Source organism: Trachypithecus francoisi, unplaced genomic scaffold (genome assembly GCF_009764315.1).
Source record: "Trachypithecus francoisi isolate TF-2019V2 unplaced genomic scaffold, Tfra_2.0 Lachesis_group5, whole genome shotgun sequence".
Lineage (NCBI taxonomy): Eukaryota > Metazoa > Chordata > Mammalia > Primates > Cercopithecidae > Trachypithecus > Trachypithecus francoisi.
In genome coordinates, this window is record NW_022681470.1 from 62587332 (window position 1) to 62614504 (window position 27173).

The following is a 27173-nucleotide window of genomic DNA, read 5'->3' on the forward strand; positions in this document are numbered from 1 at the left end:
CAATATCTAATGCAATAGAATCTAGGCAATGATCATCAATGGTTTAGGAGAAAGATTAATGAGAAACTTTATAATGGCCAACGTGGGCAACATCTCTACAAAGATAAAAACTAGCTGGTGTGGTGGTACGCACTGTAGTCCTAGCTACTTGGGAGGCTAAGGCAGGAGTATTGCTTGAGCTCAGGAGGTGGAGGCTGCCGTGAACTATGATTGCACCACTGCACTCAGCCTGGGTGACAGAGTGAGACCCTGTCTCCAAATAAACCAACAAACTGTATAATAGATAGATCAGTCTGATATCACCTGAACCCACTGAAAGTGGAACAGCAAGGCATTATGTGCCACATGAGATGATGCCGGCTCCACTTATGAAATAGTCCTGTCAAAAAATAAATAAACATCTGGCTGGGTGCGGTGGCTCATGACTGTAATCCCAGCAGTTTGGGAGGCCAAGGCAGGTGATCACCTAAGGTCAGGAATTTGAGACCAACATGGTGGAACCCTGTCTGCACCAAAAAATACAAAAAAATTAGTCGGGCATAGTGGTGCATGCCTATAGTCCCAGCTATTTGGGAGGATGAGGCACAAGAATTTGCTTGAACCTGGGAGGCAGAGGTTACAGTGAGCTGACATCACGCCACCACACTCCAGCCTGGGCAACAGAGCAAGACTCCGTCTCAAAAATAAATAAATAAATAAATCTAAATTTATTCAACCTCCTAGCTCTTATTATCTTACAGAAAAAAAAAAAAAAGAGGACAAAGAGGAGTATCTTTTTATTTTTTGCACAGATGGGGTTTCACCATGTTGCCCAGGCTGGTCTCAAACCCTTGGGCTCGAGTTATCTGCCTGCCTCGGCCTCCCACAGTGCTGGGACCACAGACGTGAGGAATCAGTGCCTGGCTCAAGAGGAGCATCTTAGACACCACTCTGAGGATACAGTTAGCCAAATACAGAATGGGGGCCATTCTGTAGGAAAAATTATTGTTCATCAATAAGTAGCATTGAAAGAATAAAAGAGCTGTTAGAGATTAAGAGAAACCTGAAAGACACAGCAACTAAATACAATTTGTTTATCTCAGTTGATTCCTGATTCAAACCAACCAAAGAATTTTTGAGGCAATTGGAGAAAACTGTCCATGGACTGGATAATTGATAAGGAATTACTGCATACTTTGTGGGATACCATGGTATTGTGATAAAGTTGTTAAAAATTTAGTCCTATTTCTTAGAGACACATACAAAGTATATACAGGTGAAACTAAATTGTCTGGCACACGCTTTAAAAATACCCTAGGGGGCCGGGCGCGGTGGCTCAAGCCTGTAATCCCAGCACTTTGGGAGGCCGAGGCGGGCGGATCACGAGGTCAGGAGATTGGGACCATCCTGGCTAACATGGTGAAACCCCGTCTCTACTAAAAAATACAAAAAAAAAAAAAACTAGCCGGGCGAGGTGGCGGGCGCCTGTAGTCCCAGCTACCCGGGAGGCTGAGGCAGGAGAACGGTGTGAACCCGGGAGGCGGAGCTTGCAGTGAGCTGAGATCCGGCCACTGCACTCCAACCTGGGCGACAGAGCGAGACTCCGTCTCAAAAAAAAAAAAAAATACCCTAGGGGATGGGGGAAAGGCAGATAGATGAAACAAAGGGGCAGAATGTTAGTAACTGTTGCGGCTTGGTTCTTTATATTCGGGCTCCCTACTTGTGTACGCTTGAAATTCGCCATAACAAAAAAGTTAAATGTAGAACCTTTTAAAAAAATAAGCAAAACAAGCCCTTGCACAGGTGTTCACGGAATTGAACTCTTGGGAATTTAAGGAACTGGAAAGCCAGTCAAGGGTGGAGGTGTTGGGGAGATGGCAGGGCAGGGAAGACTCTGAGTTTGACCTGGGCCCGGCATGACAGTGGAGGAGAGGGGAACGGGCATGAACCAAGGCACAGAAGGGTCAAAAGCCTCATCGTGCACATGCCAAGTGCATTCCCTATTCCCATGCTGTGGGTGATGGGCGCTTGTTCCATCTCCTGGCCACACTATGGAGCCTTTTTTTTTTTTCTTTTCTTTTTTTGAGACAGAGTTTCGCTCTTGTTTCCGAGGCTGGAGTGCAATGGCACGATCTAGGCTCACTGCAACCTCCACCTCCTGGGTTCAAGCGATTCTCGTGTCTCAGCCGCCCGAGTAGCTGGGATCACAGGCACACACCACCACACCTGGCTAATTTTTTATATTTTCAGTAGAGACGGGGTTTCATCATGTTGGCCAGGCTGGTCTCGAACTCCTGACCTCAAGTGATCCACCTGCCTCAGCCTCCCAAAGTGCTGGGATTACAGGCGTGAGTGAGTCATCATACCCAGCCCTACTCTGGGGTCTTTTAGATGGAAAATGCCACCATTGTCCCACACTTCAGACTCTTCCAGACCCCCTCTCCCCAACTCCTAAACCCCCCAGTCCAAGGTGCAGCACAGCCCCACCCAATTGGCAATTGACACAAAGAATGCTGGTCTATGCCTCCACCTGCTGGTGGCTACTGGGAAGTGAACCTGCCAAAAGCCAAAGGGCCCCCTGAACAGGGAGTTAAGAATGTTGTAGAAAGATCTGGTCTTCCCCTCATAAAAGAAACACATGCCAATAAACATATAAGAAAGCCTTTAATTTCATCACCATAAACATTATACTCTGATTGCTCACTTACAGTATAAAATATTTGCCCCGCTAAATAAATAAGACATTATTGCAAACGGCACTTAAACCCCCCTGAGAGATAAGACCTCCTTAGCTCAGGCAGGGGGTGCTCCTGAGTTTCTGTGTGAGATTCCCCAAGCACAGATACACTCTGGGGGACTGAGATGGACAAAGGCCTGGGAAACCACACTTTGTGCTTCTGGTCCTGCAACAGCTCCAAACGGGGTTGTGGAGCCAGTGGGGAAAGTTGGGGGTGAGGGAAATTTCAGGCAGTGCCTTCATCAGCCCAGTCCTAGAGACAGTAGAGGGGAGTAGAAGTGGGGGGAACCAGGCTGGGCCGAGAGAAAAGGGGTGGTTGGGGAAGCTGTTGAGACCTGAAGCCCCACCCTCCACCTTCCTTCAACCCCCTAACCTTGGGTAACAGCATTTGGAATTATCAGTCGGGATGAGTAAAATTTCCAAGGTCCTGGGTTAGGCATTTTGAGGAGCCAGACCCCAGGAGAAGAAGATTCTGGCAATGATCAGCCCAATGACCAGCGATCTCAGTGGACATGATTGTTGGGGATCCCACCCTACCCAAATCTTAGACATCAACACAGAAAAGCTAGCAATGGATTCCCTTCTACTTTGTTAAATAAATAAGTTAAATATTTAAATGCCTGTGTCCCTATGATGGCAACAAAGGGACCAATAGACCACGTCCTGATAAAAGGTAAGAGTCGGGGGATCAGCAAAAAGGCAGTGCTGTGGGCCGAGGGGACCTGGTTCTTGTGTGTTGCCCCTCAGGACTCTTCCCCTACAAATAACTTTCATACGTTCAAATCCCACGGAGGAGTGTTTCATCCTAGAAACTCCCATGCAAGAGCTACATTAAACGAAGCTGCAGGTTAAGGGGGCTTAGAGGTGGGAAACCAGGTGACTGAGTTTATTCAGCTCCCAAAACCCCTTCTCTAGGTATGTCTCAGCCAGGAGGCTAGCTGTTAACCCTGAGCCTGGGTAATCCACCTGCAGAGTCCCCACATTCCAGTGCATGCAGCGAATCAAATGCCCTGCCCTTCTGGCTTCCCTGTAGGAGTCCAGACTGAAACCACCTTGGAAGGCTTCCAGTCAGGCAGCCCTAGAGACTAGGGAGAAGGGAGAGGGATGCCCCAGCCCCCAGCTGTGCAGCTACGCACCTCAGCAGCACAGGGTGGCAGCAGAGAGCCACATTACTTTGGCAGCAACAGAAACTGGCGGCCAGCCCGGCAGCCCCATGGGGCTAACAAAGAATGGGGAGCTGGGACCCAGTGAGGCAGGCCCTCCACCCCAATGTGCTGGAAGTTTTCTACACCGAGTACTTGGCCAAGTCGCTCTTGTCAAATACTACCTGTGTAGCAAAGTAAATGGCAACCAGACCCAGGCCTGCAGCAGACACCATATAGGCAGTGACAGACTGGCTGAGCTGGACAATGGAGCCCATCAACAGGGACGGGGCCACCTGGGACAGCAGGAAGGCACTATCCAGGATGGCGAGGTCCAGGCAGATGCCCCGGCCCGGAACCACCCTGGCCTCGGTGGGCTCACCCACCACCACACGTACGGAGACATCGCAGGCAGAGGCCCCGCAGAGCGCGGGTGGAGGCGGAAGCAGGCCACTGCCTCCAGCACCCACGTGTCCATTAGGGAAGGGAGCTCCAGGCTTAGGGCCTGGCAGGAAGCTGGTCATCAGGCTGTCCTCACTGCTAGTGCCTCCAGCGTCCCCTCGGTATTTGGGCAGGAACACCTAAGGCGGAGGGGTGAAGAAAAGGGGAAGAGGACAGGTGTGTACCCAGCACTGGGACCCCACGCCCCCTAGCTGTGAGAACAGGCCCTCACCTCCACCCCAGGGGCCGGAAAAACACAGGCAATGGGGCTTCATGAGAATCAGGAGCAGGAGAGAAGATGAAGACCCTACTTGGTGCAGGTCTAACCAGGACCCTTCCTCAGGAGTTGGAGAAGGGTAATGGGTGGGGCGGGGACAAAATGTGAACCCCAAAGTCTAGGTCTCCTCTAGCCTCTTAGAACAGGTAAGAGGCAGACAAACTCAATACCACAAGTCAGAGAGAGAACAGAGCTCCAAGGTAAGGGAAAGACACAGGGGGAATGAAGATGGAGGAGACGCACAGAATAGAAGAACAAAAGCCAAGGCAGGGCCCCTGATAGCCCAAACCCCACGCGGCTCGCCTAACCTTCCTGCCTGCCTGCCCTCCGCTTTGACATCTGGAAATCCTCATTGCCCTGTGCATAGAAGCTCTGCCTCTCTGGCGTCCCAGATGCCACTAGGGTAGCTGCCCTGCCATGAGCTCCCTTGTCCCCAGCCTTGGGGCAGGGAGAATCCAGTAGACCTTGAGCAGGAGGAGTGCCCTTCTTCCCACCTCCTCCAGCCCCAGCTGTGCTAATGTTGAAGGCTTCCCACTTCCTTCCTGTCTGACTTAGATCAGAGTGACTGGTCGACCAGCATCCCCCCAACCCCTGCCCTTGATGACCCAGAGCCTCCTATTTAAGGACAAGGCCAGGTCTTATCCAACATTGTCCCCATGCCAGAAGAGTTGAGTTGGCTGCATTTGCGAGCTAGGAGCCATGGCAAAGCTCAAACCTAACACCAGGGAAGCCCACGGCTCACCATGCAGCTCAACAAGTGGGTAAAGGAACAGGCAGACAGCGTGCAGTGCCAAGTCTGCCATCAGCTGCTGTTAGGAAGGGGCCTCCCAGGACTTCTCCTCCCTGCCTGCCACCCCAGGAATGTCTGCTAAGGCTGGAGTCTGGAGTGGTCCGAGGATAGACATGCTGCTGCATCTGGAAAAGGTGGCTAGCCCCAGAATGTTCCCTGGCACGATGGCACACACTCAGGCCTGGATGCTGATGCCAGCCCCCTGCCCCCAGCCCAGGCAAGCAGAAGAGTGAAGGCTGAAGGTTATCAGTGGGCTAACAGGGGTCTCGGGGACCAGGCTCCCCCAACCAAAACCTTAGTCCCTCCCCTCCATACCTCTCACCCCTGCAGCTACCTACTCAGTTAACCAGCCTCTCAGCTACAAACTTACCTACTCCTCAAGTGCTGTGAGAGGCAAGGACAGGTCTTCCCTACAGTCTGAGAGCTCTCTGAGAGCAGGCCTGCATCTCCTCCTCCCTTGGGACACCCCAACTTCATGCCCCTCAAGGCAGAGTCCAGCACCCAAGGTTGTAGCTCAGTGAGGTCAGTGGAAGGGACAGGGTGACCACACTGCCTGGGTTAGGTGGCTTCCCAAGGAAGGGGGCCCCTGGAGGGCTGGTTAGTGTAGGGCTGACCAAGCAGGAGGTCCCCACAACTCACACAGTGCCCAAGTGAGTGGGTCAGGTGTCAAGCTCAGATATCTGCCACGGGGGAAGGGGAAGGCGAAAGGGAAGGAGGCAAAGGAGGGAGGCAGGAAAAGAAAAGGGAATTAGAAAAGCCAGAAAGGAAGTGGGTAGGAAGGAGCCTGCCCTATCTTGAGACCACAGTAGGACACAGGCTAGGTCAGGTTGCTGCTCCCTGAAGAAAGAGGTGTTGCTAAGGCAGGACCATTCCCACTCCCATCTGCTGAGGCTGACTGGCCCAGGGGTCATCTGATCTAGCAGCCTGCCTCTTCATAGAACAACCAGCCTAGAAACCTAGGGCTCCTGCTGGCCTGACTCTTCGGGATTCCCACTAATGGTTTTACATTTCCTGCAATCATCCATTCAAGTGCTACACAGTCCTGACCCCAGGAAGTCATTCCCAGAATCTAATCTACACTCTTCTGTAGACCAAGCCTCTGGCCCTGAGGCTAGGATGAGCTTCCTCTCTGATTCAAAGAAGCCTTCTCCAAAGTTCCTTGCCAGATATCAGGTTCTGGGCTAGTGGGCCTCCCAAAAACCCAGACCACCCCTCCCACCCTGACTCCACCCACCAGCCAATGAGTACCTGCCTCTCCCGGTGGTAGAGGGAGGCCAGTGTGTAGGGCAGGATCTGCAGGGCTGAGAAGGTGAACCCGGTGAGGGCGGCTGAAGCCGTCACCACGGCCACGCTGTGGGACAGGCACGTGGCACCGGCAGCCACAGGGAAAGCTGCCACACTGGCCAGATAGACTGCTCGAGTGCCGAATCGCTGCACCAGCCGGTCCATGACCAGAGAGAAGACCAGGGAGATGGCGCACTGCAGGAACAGCCCCAGACTGCCCATCCGAACGCCTGCAGAGGGAGAGAGGCCATCAGACAGGGCCTGGGAGGGAAGGGTACGCGCAGTCTTGAGGAGATGAGAAGGCGGGACCACAGGCACCTGCTGCACAAGACCTGCTGTGGACCAGCCCTGCTCCCCAGCACCCTTCCCCTTTCTACCTGTAGCAGTGGGAGTCCAGGTTCTTCCCCTGACCCTCAGAGAATGTGGGCAAAGCCCCTCGCTGAAGGCAGAGGAAGGTGGTCTGAAGGTTTCCTGGGAGTCTCAGCTGTGGGGACAGGAGGGTGAGAGGCAACACAAAGACAGCTGGCCATAGGCTTCAAGACGCTTCTAGGACGCCTGAGCTGGAAGGCACTGGTGAGATTATTTGGAAAGTCGTCGGGGGAGCAGAGGCAACACTGCGGCTGGAACCAGGCAGGTCTAAAATCCAGCCTTGACTCTTCCACTCCCTCAAGACTTTGAATAAGCTCCACCTTTCCTTCTGTCAAACTGGGGCAATGACTCTGATCAAACTCCTAGAGCAGCCAGAGGCCCTCCTGAAACTGCAGGCAGAGATGTTCCACACCCATGAGGAGCTGTGTGTGCAGACTGGGTCCATCCCCACTTTCCTGACAGAGAAGGGCCAGGATGGAGAGGCACCAGCCCAGACACAGCCCCAAGTGTCATCTCTGGTGGGCGGCTCCCACACCAGCCTCTGCTGGCTGCCGAGCCTTACCTTCATCATAGTGTCTCCGGGCCTCGGTGCCCAGCTCAGCTCTGGGCACGCCCTGGTACAGCCCCTCACCCACGAAATCCGTGTAAAACAGCGTGAAGGTCATGAGTGCCATCCAGCTGCACAGCTCAGCCACGAAGAGCCGGCGCAGGGTGCGGGGCATGCGGCAGCACAGCTGGTGTAGCCGGGGAAGCAGGGCGCCCAGGTTCCGGAAAGCCAGGCGGGCCCAGCATGGACAGCAGTGGGACGGCAGGGAGGGGGCAGACAGCCCTTCCGCTGGCTCGGCGGGGCCCAGTGCTGCCTCCTCAGCCACCAGCAGTGTGGCTGCTACGCAGGTGAGGAAGATGAGGGTGAGCAGGCCAAAGAGGCACTCCTCCTGGGTGCCCAGGTAGGGGGCCAGGGCACTGGTGTCCCAGTCAATGGCAGGCAGGAGGTAGCCCAGGCAGCCCCCAAGACTGATCATGAAGGCATAGACGGAGTAGGCCTGGCGACAGTGGTCCGGGTCCCGGAAGAGGTCAGAGAGCAGGGCCTCCAGTGGAGTGAAGCACACCTGGCCACAGAAGTCCAGCAGCCCCACGCCCAGGATGAGCAGTGCCAGCTCCAGGGGCCTGGGATCCGGGCACAGCAGCCCTGCCAGCCAGCCGGCCCTTGGGATGAGAAAGAGGCTCAGCAGGATGCCCAAGGACAGCGCCCAGATGAAGGGCCGCCGGCGGCCATAGCGTCCGCGCCAGTGGTCACTGGCTGAGCCTAGGAGCGGGACAGAGACCAGGCCCAGCACTGGACCGATGCCTGCAAGAAGGGAAGTAGTATGAGTCCACGGCTGGGACAAGTAAAGGGCAAAGGGAAGGGGACCCAAGCTCTGTGAGAAGGATGGAGATAACATTCCGTACTCGACACTGTGCTACGTCTTCACAGGGATGCTGTAATTTACTCCTCATAACACAGGCATTACAGATGCCCCCATTTTCAGATGGACAAACTGAGGTGTGGAGCAACTAAGAAGTGATACTTATTCAAAGGTGCAGACCTAGGGAGGGTAAGAGGCAGTGTTTCAACAAGCAGTGTGACTCCAGAGCCTGCAATCCTCAGAGGGACACCTCTCCCTGGGGGTGAGGGGTTGTCACACAATGGTGACTACTTGCCTTCTGTGGCTTTTGCAGAATTTATCTGCAGAGTCAGAAGTTTGCCCCTTGTCCTAGGGGTAGGAGCAAGCCCCAGCTGGGAGACCTTGATGGAGTCCCAGCTCTACTGTTCAGCTGCTATTTGGCTTCGGCTATGGCTTACCTAACCTCTTAAAAGCCTCTGCTTCCTTCTCTGCAAAATGGATCACCTCAAATGGTAGTTGTAAACATTGAATGATTGTAAACATTGAATGAGATAATCGCTGTAAATTATAAACGGGCTAGCCAAAGGTTAGGAGCCTTTCTCCAGTGTCTCCTATGAGCCAGGCACTGTGCAGGACCAGGGATCCAGAGGTGACTAGGCTATGTCCTTGATATTCTCTTCTTTCTCTTGGTGTGCCCCCTCAGCCCAGGGTCACCCTCCTGCCCAGCAGTGCCTTCCCAGCAGATCACCTCTCCCTCCAAGCAGCTCCCAGGGCAGAGGTACTCCTGCCCCACATCCCAGGTGGCACATATCTGGAACAGGAAGGAAGGAGGATGTTGTGACTCACCCAGCACCATGGTCATGAACTTCTCTTCTACCCCGACTTCCAGCAGCAGAGGCGGCACATAGGTGATGCCTGCAGCCAAACACACCTCCAGGCCAAAGGTTAGCAGGTTGATCAGCAAGAGCTGGGCTTTCCGGTGCCGCAGCAGGCGGCTCATCCACAGCCTCTGGACCATAGTGGGCCAGGCGGGTAGGGCTCAGGGGGCCGTTTAAGCACTCCAGAACTGCTTCGTCTCTGCTCTGCTCCAGAAGCCACGGCCTCTCCTCCTTGCTGCTGCCAACTGCCTAGGAATCAGCCAGGCGCCCATTTCCGCCAGCCTTTTGGTGCCGGTCCAGCTTCTCAGCCCATGCTCAACACCTGCTGCTGTGGGGCACCTCAGTGGGGACACATCTCATCACTCAGATCCTAAAAGCGCGGGGCAATCACAAGCACACGGAGTGTTAAGTTCTGAGAGCCAGGTCTCCAGGATTTGCTCTAAATCGTCTGGATCCTGATCATTCACAGGCTGGCGATTGGCCCAGCCACCAAGGTGCCACCCCCTGCTGCCCAGTCAGGAAATGCATGTTAATATTAGCCTAAGGCTGACATAATTAATAAGGTAAATATGATTTTTTAAACCTCGCACTCTCCAGAGCCAAACAGATGTTGGTTGTTCCCTGTTTTGAAAAATCTACAATTGCCCTTCCCTGTTAGTACTGGGGAGGGGAAGGGGAAGCAATCAAACCAGCTAGCAAGGTGCCCCCAGAGACCCTCTGCCAGGCCTGGTTTGTTTGCTTTTCCCTTTCTACTCCCCAAACCTGGGGTGTTCAATTCCCATTTGTTAAGAGTAACACTTCCTATTCCACATTGCTTGGCCATGAGCCACACTGCACCACAACCCCTAACCAAAGACCAGGATGAAGGGGAAAGGGAGGAGAGGCTGTTTTGTTAGGTTGGGTTTTAACTTAGAGAAGGCTCCCTGGGATGAGCCTAGGCCTGAAAATCTCTACCTTGAGTTCCTCCCTGAGGTCAGTGTTTAAGGGGAAGAAACAATCCCACACGTGGCTGTCCAACTGTCATGGGAGAATGGAACCGTCCCCAGGTTCTAGCTCACAGGGGCATGAAACCACACCACCTGGCAACACCTGTAATGATACCAGGGACTCCCCCAAGCTGGCATGATGCCCAGCCACTTCCAGGGCAGCCCTTCTGTGCTCCTTAAATGGCAGAGAAAGGAATTTTTCTGTGCTCCTTTCAATTTTCAGCAGAGAAGTCCCACACCCCTTCCTGCTGTACCTGCCTCCTGTGCAAAGAGAACCATCCTGTATCTCCCCCGTCAAGCAAGTGGCCTCCAAGTCTTGCTCCCTGACAATACACCCATTGCAGTCACCTCTGCTTAGAAGTGACTATGAAAAGCCAGGTGTGGTGGCACACGCCTGTAATCCTAGCACTTTGGGAGGCCGAAGCAGGCGGATCATTTGAGGTCAGGAGTTAAGACCAGCCTTGCCAACATGGTGAAACCCTGTCTCTGCTAAAAATACAAAAATTAGCCGGGCCTGGTGGCAGGTGCCTGTAATCTCAGCTAATCGGGAAGCAGAGGCAGAACTGCTTGAACCCGGGGGGTGGAGGTTGCAATGAGCCACTGCACTATAGTCTGGGCAACAGAGCAAGACTCCCGTCTCAAAAAAAATAAACTTTGGGAGGCCAAGGTGGGCAGATCACTTGAGGTCGAGAGTTTGCGACCAGCCTGACCAACATGGTGAAACCCCGTCTCTACTAAAAATACAAAATCAGCCAGGCGTGGTGGCTCATGCCTGTAATCCCAGCTACTTGGGAGGTTGAGGCAGGAGAATCGCTTGAACCTGGGAGGCAGAGGTTGCGGTGAGCCGAGATCACGCATTTGCACTCCAGCCTGGGCAACGAGAGCAAAACTCCATCTCAAAAAAAAAGAAAAAGTGACTACAAAAGAGGGAACCAAGTCACGCATCAAGAGTAGATACTACAGAGGGTGAGCCTTGGTGAGGAAAGGCAGGAGGCTCCTTATCTGTCATCCATCCCAAAACAGAGGAAGGGGACAGAGCTTCCTGGTACTCATGGCTGGAGCACCTTCCTTCTGCTCCCTAATTCAATCCCATAAATGCTACTGAAGGGCACCTACTCTGGTGCAAGGACCACAGTGGCTGAGGGCTTGGCTCCAGTCTCTTCCACCAGAGACCACCCCCAGACCCCACTCATGCCCTCTGCCAATCTCAGCACTTCATAATAAAAGGCACTTCAACTTCTCCTCTTTTCACATAATACTAAGCCCCATGGGGCCTTGCATGTTACAAAGTGTGTTTTGGGTGCTCTGACCTGTGCCACAGAGAAATCAGGACCAAGTGTGGTGGCTCACGCCTGTAATCTCAGAACTTCAAGAGGCCAAGGCAGGAGGATCACTTGAGCCCAGGAGTTTAAGACCAGCCTGGGCAACACAGCGAGATCCTCCTTTCTACAAAAAATTTTAAAATTAGCCAGGCGTGGTAGTATGCACCTGTGGTCCCAGCTACTTAAGAGGCTGAGATGGGAGGATTGCTTGAGTCTGGGAGGTCAAGGGTGTAGTGTGCAGTGTGCAGTGATCAGAACACTGCCTCCAGTCTGGGAGACAGAGGGAGACACTGCCTAAAAAAAAAAAAAAAAAAAAAAAGATGGCTATCAGTCCTGGGTACGGTCTGTTCACTCCACCACCACCTTCAAGGGCTTTGCAGCTGGCAGATCATGAAGGAAGGGAATTGAGATAAGGCTGGGCAACCAGCAGCCTCCTCCCCTAAATCCTGGTCAGACTCACCCTTTGGGATGGGGCACAGGGCCTCCTACGGAGGTGGCATGAGAAGGTGTGTAAAATACTGACCCATACTGTCTTCAAAAAGAAGGTGAAGGCCAGACGTCAGTCTTAGCTGAGCTGTCATAGGTTCAACTTGAGCCCCTCATTGCTGCATTTCCACAGTGCCCCCAAGAAGGAAAGCAGGAGACAGCACAGAGACCAAGAGGCAGTGCCATCCAGCCTAAGAGGAGGGATTCCGCGGCCAAAGGCTTCCAGCCCACTCCACTCCCCACCCTTGTTCTGGGAGGGCCCTGAATGCTAACCTGCTCTGGGTTTTCAGGAGACCAGGTCCTCCCTGAGCAAACAGAGACTTTGTTAGACCCAGCCTCGCCCATAACCTGCACCCATTCTCTAAGTCCTGGTTGCTCCCTATTGTTAAAATAATTTGCAGGCCAGACACAGTGGCTCACATGTGTAATCTCAGCACTTTGGGAGGCTGGAGTGGGAGGATGGCTTGAGGACAGGAGCTTAAGAACAGCCGGGGCAACATAGCAAGACCCTGTTTCTACAAAAATGAAAATAAAATAGGCAGGGCACAGTGGCTCATGCCTATAATCCCAGCACTTTGAGAGGCCAAAGCAGGCAAATTACCTGAGGTCAGGAGGTTCAAGACCAGCCTGGCCAACATAGTAAAACCCCATCTCTACTAAAAATACAAAAATTAGCTGGGCATGGTGGCGTGCGCCTACAATCCCAGCTACTTGGGAGGCTGAAGGAGGAGAATCACTTAACCTGGGAGGTGGAGGTTGCAGTGAGCCAATATCATGCCACTGTACTCCACTCTGGGTGACACAGCAAGATTCTGTCTCGAAAAATAAATACAATAGCTGGGCATGGTGGTTCACGCCTATAATCCCAGCACTTTGGGAGGCGGAGGCAGGCGGATCACCAGGTCAGGAGTTCCAGACCAGCCTGGCCAACATAGCGAAACTCCATCTCTACTAAAAATACAAAAATAGCTGGGGGTGGTGGCGGGCACCTGTAATCCTAGCTACTCAAGAGGCTCTGGCAGGAGAATCGCTTGAACCCGGGAGGCAGAGGTTGCAGTGAGCCAGGACTGTGCCACTGCACCCCAGCCCCTACAACAGTGCAAGACTCCATCTCAAATAAAACAAAAAATAGGCTGGGCACGGTGGCTCACGTCTGTAATCCCAGCACTTTGGGAGGCCGAGGCGGGTGGATCACGAGGTCAGGAGATCGAAACCATCCTGGCGAACACGGTGAAACCCCATCTCGACTAAAAATACAAAAAAATTAGCCGGGTGTGGTGGCAGGCGCCTGTAGTCCCAGCTTCTCGGGAGGCTGAGGCAGGAGAATGGCGTGAACCCAGGAAGCAGCAGAGCTTGCAGTGAGCCGAGATCGCGCCACTGCACTCCAGCCTGCGTTTGAGACAGCGAGACTCCGTCTCAAAGATAAATAATAATAATAAAATAAAATAAATAATAAATAAAATAAAAAATAAAAATTAGCTGGGCATGGTGGCATGCACCTATAATCCCAGCTACTCAGGAGGCTGAGGTGGGAGGATCTCCTGAGTCCAGGAGTTCGAGGCTGCAAGTGAGCTATGATCGTGTCACTGTTCTCCAGCCTGGGCAACAGAGTGAGACTTGATCTCTAAAAAACAAATAAATAAAAATAAACCACAGCTGTCCAGCAACCATTAATCACCCCACCTGCTTTGCCCCTCCCTTAATCCAGTTCCCAGGCCCCCCAGGAATTAGCAGGATCCTTCTTAGCCCACATGGGAAAAAGACAAAAAGAAAGGGATAAAGAGAAGAGTGCCCCCCACCATCCTCCTACAGCCCAGATAGCTCATTAGTAGCTTCCCACTTCCTGGGTTGCCTTTCTCCAATGCCCCCAACCCCATCCAGAGATTTTTTACCTGATAACTAGGGGTTGGGCCAGGTGGGGAAAGGATTTGACTAGGAAGGGGGCAGGCTTCAAGCACCCCTGTATTTGGTCGCAGAGTCCGTCCTCCCTTGTTTGAGTTCTACTCTGCCCAGGGGTCCAGAGTCCTCTCGACACCCCCAGACTTTACTCTTCCCAGCTCAGAACTGCCTGAGGAGTTTCAAGCCCATAAGCACACTCTGCCCTCCAAAGCCCCCTTTTCTTATCCTTGCATCCTTTCCAGTGCCTCGGTCCCTGTCATTTCATCCCTACTCCAGGGTCCTCAGGCTAAGGAGACCACAGAGGACTCCTGAGCACTAAGTAGAGCGGCTCGCCATCCCCCTTCCAGGGCCGCCTTCCCTGAAGCACAAATGGAAGAGCCCAGCCTTTCTCAGTTCTCAGGCTCAGGGAGGTCAGAGAACAAGAAGTCTTTCAGTACCACTTTCCTGGCCACCACTCCCATCAGCAGCCCCAGGGCAAGCTTCTTGCCAAAGCTTGCAAGTGACAGATCAGTGTTGGAACCCCGCCTCCTGCCCCAAGTCTGCAGAACTCCCCCGTCCTCCTGGGGACAGGGTCCAATTCTCCCCTACACCCTCCAGTCTTGGAGATGCTTCTAAAATCCTCCTGCCCCACTACTCCTGGAACACTTTGTCTGGCAAAGACAAGATCAATCAGAAGAGCCAGCCTCACAGTGTTCACCTGGCAAGGAGTGGGCAGGAAGAGGAAGGAAGTGGAGGGGCTGACCTCTCAGAAAGGCAAGGAACAGGCAGCCTTCTAGGACAAGTCCCTCTCGAGTTCCAACCATCTCCCCTCCTCTCTGGGCCCAGCAATGGCAAGACAGCAAGAAAGCTGGAGGAAACCCAGGGCCTCTGGGAACGTTTCTGGAGCTCTGCCCCAGGTCATCCTTCCTCATCCTTGGGGGAACAGAATCAAAACCCAGAGAGACTGAGGGCCCTGGGCAAGGTCAGTGAACCTGGATCCTCACTGCTCCCCTCCAGGTACTGGGAGATACATGCCCCTATGCACCCCAATATGTGACACCCCCAGGGCTGGCTCCTGCCCCAGCAAGAAAAGGGACCTAATGAATGAATGGCTAAGAGCAAGGGGTGGCAGTAGAAGCAAGGGTGAGGGCTTAAGTCCTCCTCCTCCCACATGCTCCCCACACACTGAGGACTTTCCAGGCCCAACTCCAGAGGGAGCAACTCCTATGGGCTCAAAGGTGGTGAGAGGTTCAGATAAACCCTCCTGGATTGGAAAGCCCCCACTTCAGACCAGACCCTGAGCAGGGAGTTTTGGGGGAAATGAAACTGAGCAACAGGAACAAACTTGGCCTGAACTTTGTCCAAAATACAGAAGACATAGTGGCAGAGGAGGAGGAAAGCCGACCCGAGCCCACTCCCTGGTAGCTCCCTAAGGGAAGGGAGGGTCAGAGGGGGATGTATAAAGAGGCCTTTGAGGGCTTTCAAAGGGGATCCTGCCACCCCGCACGGCTGAGGTGGAGCCGGGGGAGCAGATTCCCTCTGCTGACAGACAGAGGCCAGTGGAAGCCCAGGCTGGGGGCAGCCCCCGCCCCGGGCCTGTGTCAGGCAGCAATTCTAAGGCTTCTTTATGTAGGCCAGCATCAAACCCCACCCAGGCACATCAAACGGCTGCAGCCCCCACCCTGACCCCGCAGGCTCGGCGACCCTGCGTGTTCCCTGCGCACTCACAAAGACTCGCTGCTTTCTCCCAGGCTCCTCAGAAGCGGCTCCTCTCCCCTTCACAGCCACCCCGCAGCCCTCCCCACAGAAGGGGAAACCGGGGGCTGGCGAGGCACGAGGAATAATGACTCAGCTGAGGAAAGCGGGTGGGGTCACCCTGGGCCAACCTCCTGGACACACACCCCACCAAGGCTGCCCTGCCCCAAGTCGGTGAGATGGCAGAAAAGGGAGACCCCAGCACCTTGCTCCAAACTGAGCTCTCCAGGGTCCTCTAGGTTGGGGACAGGGAGCGGACCTCTCAGGTCTGGGGGTTCCCCAGCCCTCATCCCCATTACCCACCCCCAACTCGCCCCAGTCCCAGGGCACCAATGCTGTCAGTTTACCTAATGAAACCTGGTACACTGCACTCCCCACATGAGCCCCACCCTCACTGCAGCTCCACAGGAGCCTTGGGGACACCCGAGAAACAGCCTGTACCAGCCAGACCTGGAAATGAGCATTCTTGTGAGACAATGAGCTCCCCATGACGGATCCCTTGTGAGGGGTGCTGTGTGCTTGGGCTGCCAGGGAAATGGAGGGAGGGACACGGCATGAGACAACCACGGCTTTAGTGACTCCCAACCCACTCAGTCTTTCCTTCTCTGGGGCCAAACATTTCCAAAGCAGTGAGGGTCTCTGCTTTCCCCAGGCCTGCCCTAGAGAAAACAGTGATTTGCAGAAAGAGCGGAGGCTCACAACCTCACAGGGCTTCCGGGGTACCTAAGGACCCCACTCAGAATGAAGCCCCCCAACCTCAGGGACTCCTAAGAAAGAATAAGGGCCAGCAGTGGGACGGGGGAGCCCAGCCCCACCCAGGACTTGCTCCCTGGTGCCTGCCTCCCCCAGGGCCCGGAGGCCAGGGATTTAGAGTTCGCCCTGCTGAGCTGCCTTTTCTTCACCGGGACTGGAAGCCTTCTGCTTAGCAGCTTGTCAGAGAGGGTGAGGGGGCTGCAGGCCGGGACACAAAGGGGGATTAGGGAGAAACCTCTCGGCCTGCAGAGTAATCCATCAAACTCTCTCCGGCTGCCAGCGCCAGCCCCTTCCCACTCAATTCCCCTTCCAGCTGCTGCTGGCCCCCACCCCCTCCGGCTCCTGAGCCCATCACATCGGGCAGCAAAGAGAATCCCAGGCCCTAGGGGGGCAGAGGGGGCACACCACAGACACTGGGAAAAGGGCAACGGCTCCCTCCCCCCACTCACCCCCAATGTGTGAAAACCCAACAGGTGGCAGTGGCGTGGTGGAGAGTGGCTTTTGTTGCCCTGTCTGAGAGCCCCAGTCCAGCTTTGGAAAGGAAACAAATGCCAGAGGAGATTGGGGGAAGGGGAGGGGAAGGGACAGGGGGCAGTCCCTAGAGCCAGCACTGCCCTCCCCTCCCCTCTCCTACCCAGTGACAGGGATTCTGGGGCTGGCCTGACCCTCACCTTGGCCAGAGTCAGTCCTGGACAGACTAAGCTGGGGCTGAAGCATGGGTACTCTCCCAAGGGTCACCTGGCAATCCCGTGGTGACAGTCAATATAGACACAGTCTGACTCCAGGCACCTGGGCCTCCCAATCACACTTCGTTTCTGAGAACAGCTGCAGCCCAAGGTCACACTGGACATGCCCTCCAAACCAGGACCAGCAGGGCTCTTCAACCTGGAGCTCTCTTCCACCCGAGGGACGACAACCCTCTGAATCCTGACATCCCCAAACCCTGGCAGACTCTGCAGGTTGACCTGGGTTTGCGAGTCTGCCCGACCTGGGTTTGCATGCCAGCTCCACCACTTATTAGAATTGCATGAGCCTGTAACTTCATCTCCGGTGCCTCAGTTTCCTCATCCACAATGAATAATAGCAGGCCGGGCACAGTGGCTCATGCCTGTAATCCCAGCACTCCAGGAGGCCGAGGCAGGCGGATTACCTGAGGTCAAGAAGTTCTAAATCAGCCTGGCCAAAATGGTGAAACCTCGTCTCTACTAAAAATACATAAATTGGCCGGGCTGGTGGCTCAAGCCTGTAATCCCAGCACTTTGGGAGGCCGAGACGGGCGGATCACGAGGTCAGGAGATCGAGACCATCCTGGCTAACACGGTGAAACCCCGTCTCTACTAAAAAAAAATACAAAAAATTAGCCGGGCGAGATGGCGGGCGCCTGTAGTCCCAGCTACTCGGGAGGCTGAGGCGAGAGAATGGCGTAAACCCGGGAGGCAGAGCTTGCAGTGAGCTGAGATCCGGCCACTGCACTCCCGCCTGGGCGACAGAGCGAGACTCCGTCTCAAAAAAAAAAAAAAAAAAAAAAAAACATAAATTAGCCAGGCCCAGGCATAGTGGCACACACCTGTAATCCCAGCTACTCAGGAGGCTGAGGCATGAGAATTGCTTGAAACCTGGAGGTCAAGGTTGCAGTGAACCAAGATTGTGCCACACTGCACTCCAGCCTGGGTAACAGGGTGACTCTGTCTCAAACAAACAAACCACAAACACACAAAACAGAAAAGAAAACGCACAATAGCAGCCAACATTGAGGTTGTAATACATGCCAGGCACTCTGCCATGCGTCTTTGTCTTCCAACCATCTGATGAGGTGGGTATAATTAGTATACCCATTTTACAGGCACGGAAACTTAGATTAACACCACCAACTTTATAGATGTGGAGTGTGTTTGAGATACAGGATATGAAAGTTCCTGGCAGCCACTTCTTCGGTTGCCTCCTCAATGGAGGAAGGGCTTTCTCATTCCCAAACAGGAGCAGCCGTGGTTAGGGGAAACCAACTACATTTTCTTCTCGGTTTCCATTCCCCTCTCACCCATGTGCCTCCCTCACCACACCAGTGCCTCTTCCAGCCCCTAGCAGCAAGAGGAATGCCAAGAATGCAACTGCCTCCCCAGGTGCTGGCCCCAACAGGTGAGGAGAGGTCACTGCAGCAGACCTGCCTGCTGGAGGAAGGCTGAGAAGGGAGGTGGAAGGTGGGACAAAGATCCCGTAGTTATGAGACAGCACGATTTCCATCCACAGGGAAAATGAATACAGTGGCCGACCCCTACTAACTGCCTCAGAGGCGTCTAGTGTGTGCTAGGTACTTGATATATTGCACCTTCTCTCCAATAACATATAATTCATACACTCCAAATCCAAGGTATTTAATATTCATATTCAAGGATGAACAGCTCAGTCTCAGAACGTAACATGCCTAAGGTTGCACAAATAAACAGTGGTTGAGCAGAAAATTCGAACCATTTGAAAATGCTGGAAGGTGCTCTGAACTGGTAGCCAGGAGACAGCAGTCCTGTTTCAGTCACTTTTTTTTTTTAAGAGTTGTGTACCTTAGACAGGCCATCTCACCTCTCTGGGACTCAGTTTCTACACCCGTAAAATGAGAGCTAATCTGGATAATGCCGAAGGTTCTTTACATCTGTGCAGCCAGCTGATCTCCCACGCACCCCCTACCCCCCGTAGGTGATTTTTCACCAGCAGGTACCCCCTAAGGGCTCACTGACGAGGCTACATGGCATTCAGGAAGGCATTCATGTTCATCCTTGTGAAATAGGAATATAAAATCCCTACTTTGTATTTGGACTTTCATGACCTCCTACCAATGAGTCAAGGGGAATGAGGTGGAGAAGGATGCCCAGCTGCACTTACCCCTCCTTTACCTGCCCACATACTCTCAGGCACCAACAGAGTGCCAAGGGTCAGCGGTCACCTGAAAGTAAGCCGAGTAACCAGGACATCTGGGGGCAGAACTGGCCTCTTCCCTAGTCCTTCCCAGAGTTGGACTCTGTTCCTGGCAGAAATTAGTAACTGAATTCTCTCCTTGGGCCACAATAAATGCTTCCCTACAAGGCGGGGCAGCAGTACCAAGAAATTCCTTGGTCCAAGGTAGGGGAATAGGAACATGGGAGGGGATGAGGGAGCTTGGCACAGCGTCCAAGCCACTTTGAAGTTCCTTCCCCGCAATCCTGCCTTTTCATACAGCCCCTGAAAAGAGAAGCCTGAAAGGCCTTCCTCCTACTGAACTTGACCCCTGCCAGTCAGCCAGGCTAGACAGCTCTCCCTATCCATGTACAGCCAATCCTACTCTTCTCTTTAGCCTGGCCTCCCTTAGGAGGTGAGGTATACAGGAAAGAGGCCAGAAGACTAAGGATCTGTGCAAACCTACAGATGGGCAGCGCCCTGGACCAAGAGTCAGACCACGGTGCTGGTTCCACTTCTGCCATGTCCCACCTCTAGGGTTTCAAACGCAGTGGCCTGTAAGGCTTTATTAGATCTGAGTCCTAGAGTCTGTGATCAGTCCCATTTATAAACAGAGGGCTCCAAGTCAGACTCAGTACTCAGAAAGCGTGTTCTCAAAAATAGTCACTCAGTGGTGAGCAAGGAAAGAGTGGGCCCCCAAAGAAACTCATTTTCTGATTTCAAGATCCCAAGCTTACTGACCCTTGGAAGTATACCTCAGTGCACGCAACCTAACCTCCCCTACAGGAATGTCAAACAGCACTGAAACCCACCCACGCACCCACCATCACAGAGCCTCAGTTGTGCGTAAGCTCGCTGTGAAGGTGCTGGGGACACAGAAACAACTGATCACAGCTCCCTTTGGCAAAAGGGATAAAATGCAATCGGTGTGCAATGAGGTGGCACAAGTGTGAAGACACAAATCCATGGGGGGGACCCAATGTTGGGGGCACATGCAGTTCTTCCAGGGCTTCCTAGTGGGAATGGCCATGTTGCTTAGCCTTGGGGATAAGCAGGTAGGTACTATGCAATATAGGGGTGGGGGTGGGGGAGATCCCTTTTTCCTCCCCATCATAAAGGTCAGAACTGACACTTCTATAACGAAAGATATGGTAACAAGAGAAAAGCATTAACAGGCTGGGCACAGTGGCTCACGCTTGTAATCCCAGCACTTTGGGAGGCCAAGGCAGGAGAATGACTTGAGGTCAGGAGTTTGGGACCAGCCTGGGCAACATGGTAAAACCTTGTCTCTACTAAAAATACAAAAATTAGCTGGGTGTGATGGCACATGCCTATAATCCCAGCTACTCAGGAGGTTGAGGCATGAGAATCACTTGAACCCGGGAGGCGGAGGTTGCAGTGAGCCGAGATCGCGCAGGGTAACAGAGTGAGAGATGCCATCTCAAAATCGACACTGTTTACAAAAAAAAAAAAGAGAGAGAGAGAGAAAAGCATACAAATGTATTTGATCATAGTTTTACATGACACAAGAGCCTTTAGAAATGAAAACCCAAGGCTGGGTGCGGTGGCTCAAGCCTATAATCCCAGCACTCTGGGAGGCTGAGACGGGCGGATCACGAGGTCAGGAGATCAAGACCATCCTGGCTAACATGGTGAAACCCCGTCTCTACGAAAAAATACAAAAAACTAGCCGGGCGAGGTGGCGGGTGCCTGTAGTCCCAGCTACTCCGGAGGCTGAGGCAGGAGAATGGCATAAACCTGGGAGGCGGAGCTTGCAGTGAGCTGAGATCCGGCCACTGCACTCCAGCCTAGGCGACAGAGTGAGACTCTGTCTCAAAAAAAAGAAAAAGAAATGAAAACCCAAAAACCCAGGGTGAAGTATCTTTTTTTTTTTTTTTTGAGACTAGCTCTCATTCTGTTGCCCAGGCTGGTGTGCAGTGGCACGATCTCAGCTCACTGCAACCTTCACCTCCTGGATTTGAGCAATTGTCCTGCCTCCGCCTCCCGAGTAGCTGGGACTACAGGCGTGCGTCACGCCCGGCTAATTTTTGTATTTTTAGTAGAGGTGGGGTTTCACCCTGTTGGGCAGGCTGGTCTCGAACTCCTGACCTCAGGTGATCCACCCAACTCAGCCTCCCAAAGTGCTGGGATTACAGGCATGAGCCACCGCGCCCGGCCCAAGTATCCACTTTTATGCTTAGGTTTGAGGAAGCACACATAGGATGCAGAAATGTGATCGGACAAAAATGGTATGAGCTAATGCTAATAGACTGAATGGTGAAGCCCAGCAAGACCTGTCCAGATTGCTCTCGGCCTCTCTGTTGCAGGATCTCTTCCTCCCAGGAATGGGGTGGGACCCCTCTGCAATGAGGGCCTTACTACCTACTATCAAACAAGGTAGCTCAGATCATTTCTTTATCGCCGGTTCTTACCCAGAAAGTCAGGAGAAAGAGTAATATTTTTAAGTCATATGGCTGGCTTTGGGGAGAAGGGTTCTAGTTTCTATGACCTGCCTTGGAAAAGAGGGATTCACTTTGGCCTGCCTCAGGAGAGAATGAGGGGTGAGAGACAGGAGGTCAGAAAGAAATTTTGCCCCTGAGGCCTTCACTTTGGGGTATTGTTTTCTGAGCCCCAACAGCAGAAAAGGGTGTATGTCTGTAAACCAAGGCCCTTGGAGCCTGGGACTTCTAATCACTCCCACCCCTCCTTTTAGCCTTTCTCCAGTGAGGTGTGCTGGAAACAATACCGGACTCAAAATCATGAGACTGGGTTTTGATCTCAGATCTGGGCTGGCTATCTGTGTGTCACTAGATGATTCAGCATACCTCCATGGGCCCCCAAATAAGAGAATTCATTAGCACTGGGCTTGTTTTTGCTTCCAATGTGGTCACCAGGCTCTGGTTTCTTCCCCTTCCTGGACCGCCTCTCTCTTCCACCTGAGCCCTGCCCAGCTCAAATCTCACACCTCCTCCACAGCCCCTTGGAAACCAAGCAGTCAAGTATCCCCTCTCCCCGCTAAATCTCAACTGCTCTAACCAGGCAGTCTCCAGGGTTGGAGGCTGCCCACAGTCCTCAGGGTCTTGGATTTGCAGTCCTTCCCCCACTGCCGTCCTCCCGACTAGTGCTTCAGCTCCTGGAAAGTAGGAAGCACAGGCCCTGAGAAAAGTAGGTGCCCAACAGAAGGCCTATGGGTAAGGCTGAATCAGGATTCCCGTCGGATGTGATTTTACCAGTGTGCCTGGGATCCAGGCAGGGCCACGTTCAAGCTACCTGGGTGCTCCGCTCACTAAGGACAGGAGCCAGGAGTGGGAACTAAATTGCCACATCCCTAGGGATGGGCCAGGCACTCCTAGCTTGAACGCTATTTGCCAACTCAAAGTACACTTGAGATTAGCAAGGCCAGGGGGCAGGGGGGCACACAGCGACCACAGGGGAAAGACAAGAACTGCTGTTGTGGGCTGGCTACTCCTGAGGGTATCCTCTCTGGCTGGGCATCCTGTCTATCCTGGATATGGTGACTGGGGATTGTAGACTACAGCGCCAGGAGGTGGCCTCCAAACCCCTTCTTGCTGGCTGGTCCCCGCTCCCCAAAAAGTGATCTCCAGAAGCAACAAAGAAGAGGAAAGGAACAAACATCTATGGAACACCTGGCATGTGCAGGCGCTTGGCTGAATATGCACATCACATTTAATCCTCACCGTAACCATGCAAGGTGAATCTTATCTCCATTTTACAGGCAATGAAGTCAAGGCTAATAGGGGAAGCAGGCCCATGTCCAGCATCAGAAGCAAGAGATTCCACAAGTCAGTCAGGGCCGGTGGCAAAACTGTGGATTTCTTCCCGTGGAGGGGAAAACACAGACCATGTAGTAGAAAAAAGGATTCAACAGGAAGTTCTGGCCAGGGATCAGGAGCATCCCATGACGGCTCTGTCACCAGCTGCCCCCCTCCCTAGCCCAAGCAGGGACACTTAATACACTGGACAAAGCTCAACACTCCAGCTCTACTGCTGGGAGTCGAGTGGCATCAGTGTTCAAGACACTGGGCCTGGTACCAGCTGGTCCAGTCTCCACCCCTGCTGCCCAGCAAACAGGGCCACTAACTGTTCAGAGAAAGCTAGGCTGGGTTTTTTTTTCTGGACACCAAAGAACAGTGCAAAAGATCCTAAGGGTTGGGGAGGGAGGACAGAGCAGAATCCCAATTTCAGGGCACCCTCCCTATGCAGTTTTCCTAAAAATAACAACAAATAACTGTTTGCATAGAAGGTTCTTAACTTCTCATGATATACATTCATGTTCATGGTACCCTTTTCCAGCCTGAGGGGTATACTCTGGGAAGGTAGGCTGGGTAGGGGTTTCTGCACTAATTAAATACAAGTCACACAGTAGCAGAGTAGTAGACGAGAGACATGGACATCCAATCTTGGTGTGATCTTTGCACAGGACCACAAGTTCAACTGCAGATGTGTCCTTCGTAGCTTACATACAGTTATCTATGGGCTAATTCCCTTGCTAAGAAACTCTGGTTTCTAAGTGTAAACCACAATGATTGGCTCCATTGTCACCAAATAACAGCAGCTGACATTTATCAAGCTCTTTTTACAAGCAGCTGCTGTGCTCAGAGCTTTACCTACATCAGCTTATTTAATCCTGGAAATACTGTGAGGTAGGTACTATTATCCTCATTTTACAGAGGAGGAAGTTGAAACAGTTTAAATAACTTGCACAAGAGGAAATCAGATTCAAATCATTTTGCCAAAGCTCAGTCTCTCAACGGACTCCCCAAAGTCCAGGAGACCTTGCTACCCAAGAAATAAGGTCTAGAGCAGAGTTTCGTTTTGTTTTTTAAGAGCAAGGCCCAAGAAGAGAGTCCCAGGCTAGGCACTGCTGTCCATTCAGTCCCAAATGACCGATATAATATATAGTTGGTACTAACATTTATTGAGCACTTATTATGTGTCAGACACACAGTTTAGTACTCTATATATAACAGTGAATAAAGCTGTAATTTTTAGACTTTATATATTACGTAATTATATGTTTATAAATTTTATGTCTGTTATAATCTACTTTACAAAGCTATACAGTAAGTATTATCCCCATTTTGCAGCCAGGGATACTGAGGCTTGGACGAGGTTAAGTAACTTGCCAAGCTGGTGGCGCTCACCTAGCGAAGCAGCCAATATAGTAACTGTCTTTCAGGCGGGGCACGGTGGCTCATGCCTGTAATCCCAGCACTTTGGGAGGCTGAGGCGGGCGGATCACGAGGTCAGGAGATTGAGACCATCCTGGTTAACACGGTGAAACCCTGTCTCTGCTAAAAACACAAAAAATGAGCCAGGCGTGGTGGTGGTGGGTGCCTGTAATCCCAGCTACTTGGGAGGCTAAGGGATGAGAATCGCTTGAACCCAGGAGGGGAGGCTGCAGGGAGCTGAGATCGTGCCATTGCACTCCAGCCTGGGCAACAAGAGTGAAACTCCATCTCAAAAAAAAAAAAAAAAAGACAAGAGAGAAACTATCTGATAGTCTGGGTTTTTATCCATAATGTTGACTTATCAGGCTGTGACGTCCAGATGACAGTGCTTAAACTCTTCAAGTTAACTTTACTTTGAGTCTTCAGACCAGCCCTGCCCAGGCTGAGAGCTCCAGTTTGGGTAAGGGGAGAGCGGGAGGGAGGCCTCCATTATCCCTCCACCACCCAGTGGCCTGGAAGGCGCTCAGGAGACCACCAGGGATCACTGTCTACTCCTCCTCCTCCTTCAAGGTTATTCAGGGAGCCAGGAGGGACGGGGAAGTTCACCACACACTCCATGAATAATAGGAAAACTCCCCCTAACACACACCCACTAAATTGGGGCCTATCTGTCCACAGCTGTACATTCATCCACAGCTGTATTTTTATCTTCAAACTCATTCTGCTGACTCAAGCTCCATTTTCTGAGCACTTTCAGAATAACAGAGTCCTGGCTCCACGACAGGCCTGGTGGGAGGAGATAAGGGAGGAATGAGGGAATGGGACTGATTCAACAGAATGGCCTGCGACCTCAAATTACGTCCCACTTACCCCTACAATATGCTGCTCTATGGGTTTCCTCAGGCTTCCAGTCTAGCCTCCCGGGCCCTTCCCACTCCCAGCCCATAGGCCAGCCTGTTCCCCAGCCCTCGGGCATGTGAGTCCACACCAAGGTGGTCTCTGCTCTGAAAGGAGATCTGCTAAGTGCATCAGGAAAGGTAGTCCGAAGCCCCTAAGACCTCAACCCCACCCCTGAGCAAAGTTCCAGGACCCCAGCAAGGGTCACTCTGGGCCCTGGTCAACTGGCAATGCCCGGCTGCAGACTCCAGGGCAGCAAGACAGCAGCTGGGCTATTCTTAGTCTCTGCTCCACTGGGATGGGGTCTGTGTAACAGCTGAAGGGCGAGTCCTCACCAGGTACCCACCATGCCAAACCCCTCCCTACCCCCAACTCTGGCCCCTTGGAAAAAGAGGAAGCATAGGGAACACGCCCTGGGGTGGGGAAAAGCTGAACAGGTCAAGAGTGTCAGGAAGATGGAGGCTGATTCAGAGGTCAAGGGCAAGAGCAACTCACAGGACTGCAGTGCCTAGGGGGAGCGAAAGACTACAGGAAGGCCTGACCCGCACTCCGGAGAAAACCTGCAGGTCCCTGGGGCTTTTCCAGCAAGCCTGCTTAGGCCCACAGCTCTGAGAAGCTGCACGGGATGCCCAGGTACCACCACATCACACCTGTTTGCCGTTTGCAGAACTCTCTCCTTCCCCACCTGAGACCAGGGAGGCGAGGAAAAAACAGCGGCCTTTCTCTCCCCACAGAGGGGGCAACTGAGGCTGAAAAAGGGACACAGTAACACACACACACACACACACACACACACACACACAGACACACACGGTCCAGCCCCAACTCTGTACCCAGAGCTCTCCCCAGGTCTAAAGTCCAAGAGGGCTCCGTCCCCTTTCCCTCTCTTAATAACTCTCACTCTTCCTCAAGAAAGCCGAACCCGGCCTGAGCACCCCGAGCGCCGCGGCAGTCGGGCCCCGTCCCGAATCCCCCAAGTCCCGGACTGTGCGCGCCACAGTGACTCATCCTGCCCCTTTCCGGTGAAGCCCAGACAAGAGAAGAAAATAAACGCAACTTTCCAAAGAAAAGTCTGACGCGGGAGGCTGCAACAGGAGCGAGCGGCCGGTCAGCCAGCCGTCGGCCCGGCCCGACCCGGCAGGGGCTCCGGGGAGGGGCCGCTCCCCGCCCACACCGCCCCCCGGCCTGGGACAGCGCGGGCACCTCCTGCCTGCCCGCCCTCCGCGGAAGAAAGCACAGCTCAGCGGGGACCAGTGCAGGCGCCGGGCACTCGGCACCCGCCCCGGCAGAGCGCGTGGGACGCGCCCTTCTCTGGGATTCGCGCGGGGCTCGGCGCGCAGCGCCCCGGACGGCCACGGCGCGGCCCCATCCCGCGGGGCGCAAAACACGCGACACCGCGGAGCTCGGCTGCGCACTGCTGCTCCCTTTCCCGCGCCGGGACCCTCACCCCTGGGAGAGGAGGGGCCGCGCTCCTACCTGGCCTAGGCGCGCGGCTGTCACCCGGAGCCAGCGCGCGCACACTGGTTTCCCCCCTCTTTTCCTTCCCCCCCACGCGCGCCAGCCGGCTGCTTTTAAATCTCCAGGTTACTCCGCGGGGGGAGAGAGCATGCGCGCTGGGACTGCCAGGAGGGGGGCGGGGCGAGGCGGGACGGAGGTGGGGGGTGCGGCGAGAGGGGATAGAGGGGTGGGGCTGGTAC

The 27173-nt window shown here is 53.5% G+C and overlaps 1 protein-coding gene across 2 annotated transcripts; it reads right to left on the minus strand.

Annotated features, from left to right (window-relative positions):
- Window positions 1–2624: 2624 nt before the first annotated feature.
- SLC45A3 (solute carrier family 45 member 3) lies at window positions 2625–27173 on the minus strand. Of its 2 annotated transcripts, none has more exons than XM_033198745.1 (5): window positions 26953–27173; window positions 9251–9652; window positions 7582–8367; window positions 6615–6880; window positions 2625–4439 (listed from the first exon to the last, which is right to left on the minus strand). In XM_033198745.1, the coding sequence occupies exons 2-5, from the start codon at window positions 9420–9422 to the stop codon at window positions 4002–4004; spliced, it is 1662 nt and encodes a 553-aa protein (XP_033054636.1). In that variant the 5' UTR covers window positions 9423–9652; window positions 26953–27173; the 3' UTR covers window positions 2625–4001. The 2 variants fall into 2 exon arrangements, with proteins under 2 accessions (XP_033054636.1, XP_033054637.1); XM_033198746.1 differs by lacking the exon at window positions 26953–27173 and adding an exon at window positions 15683–15774 and having other exon boundaries at window positions 4002–4439.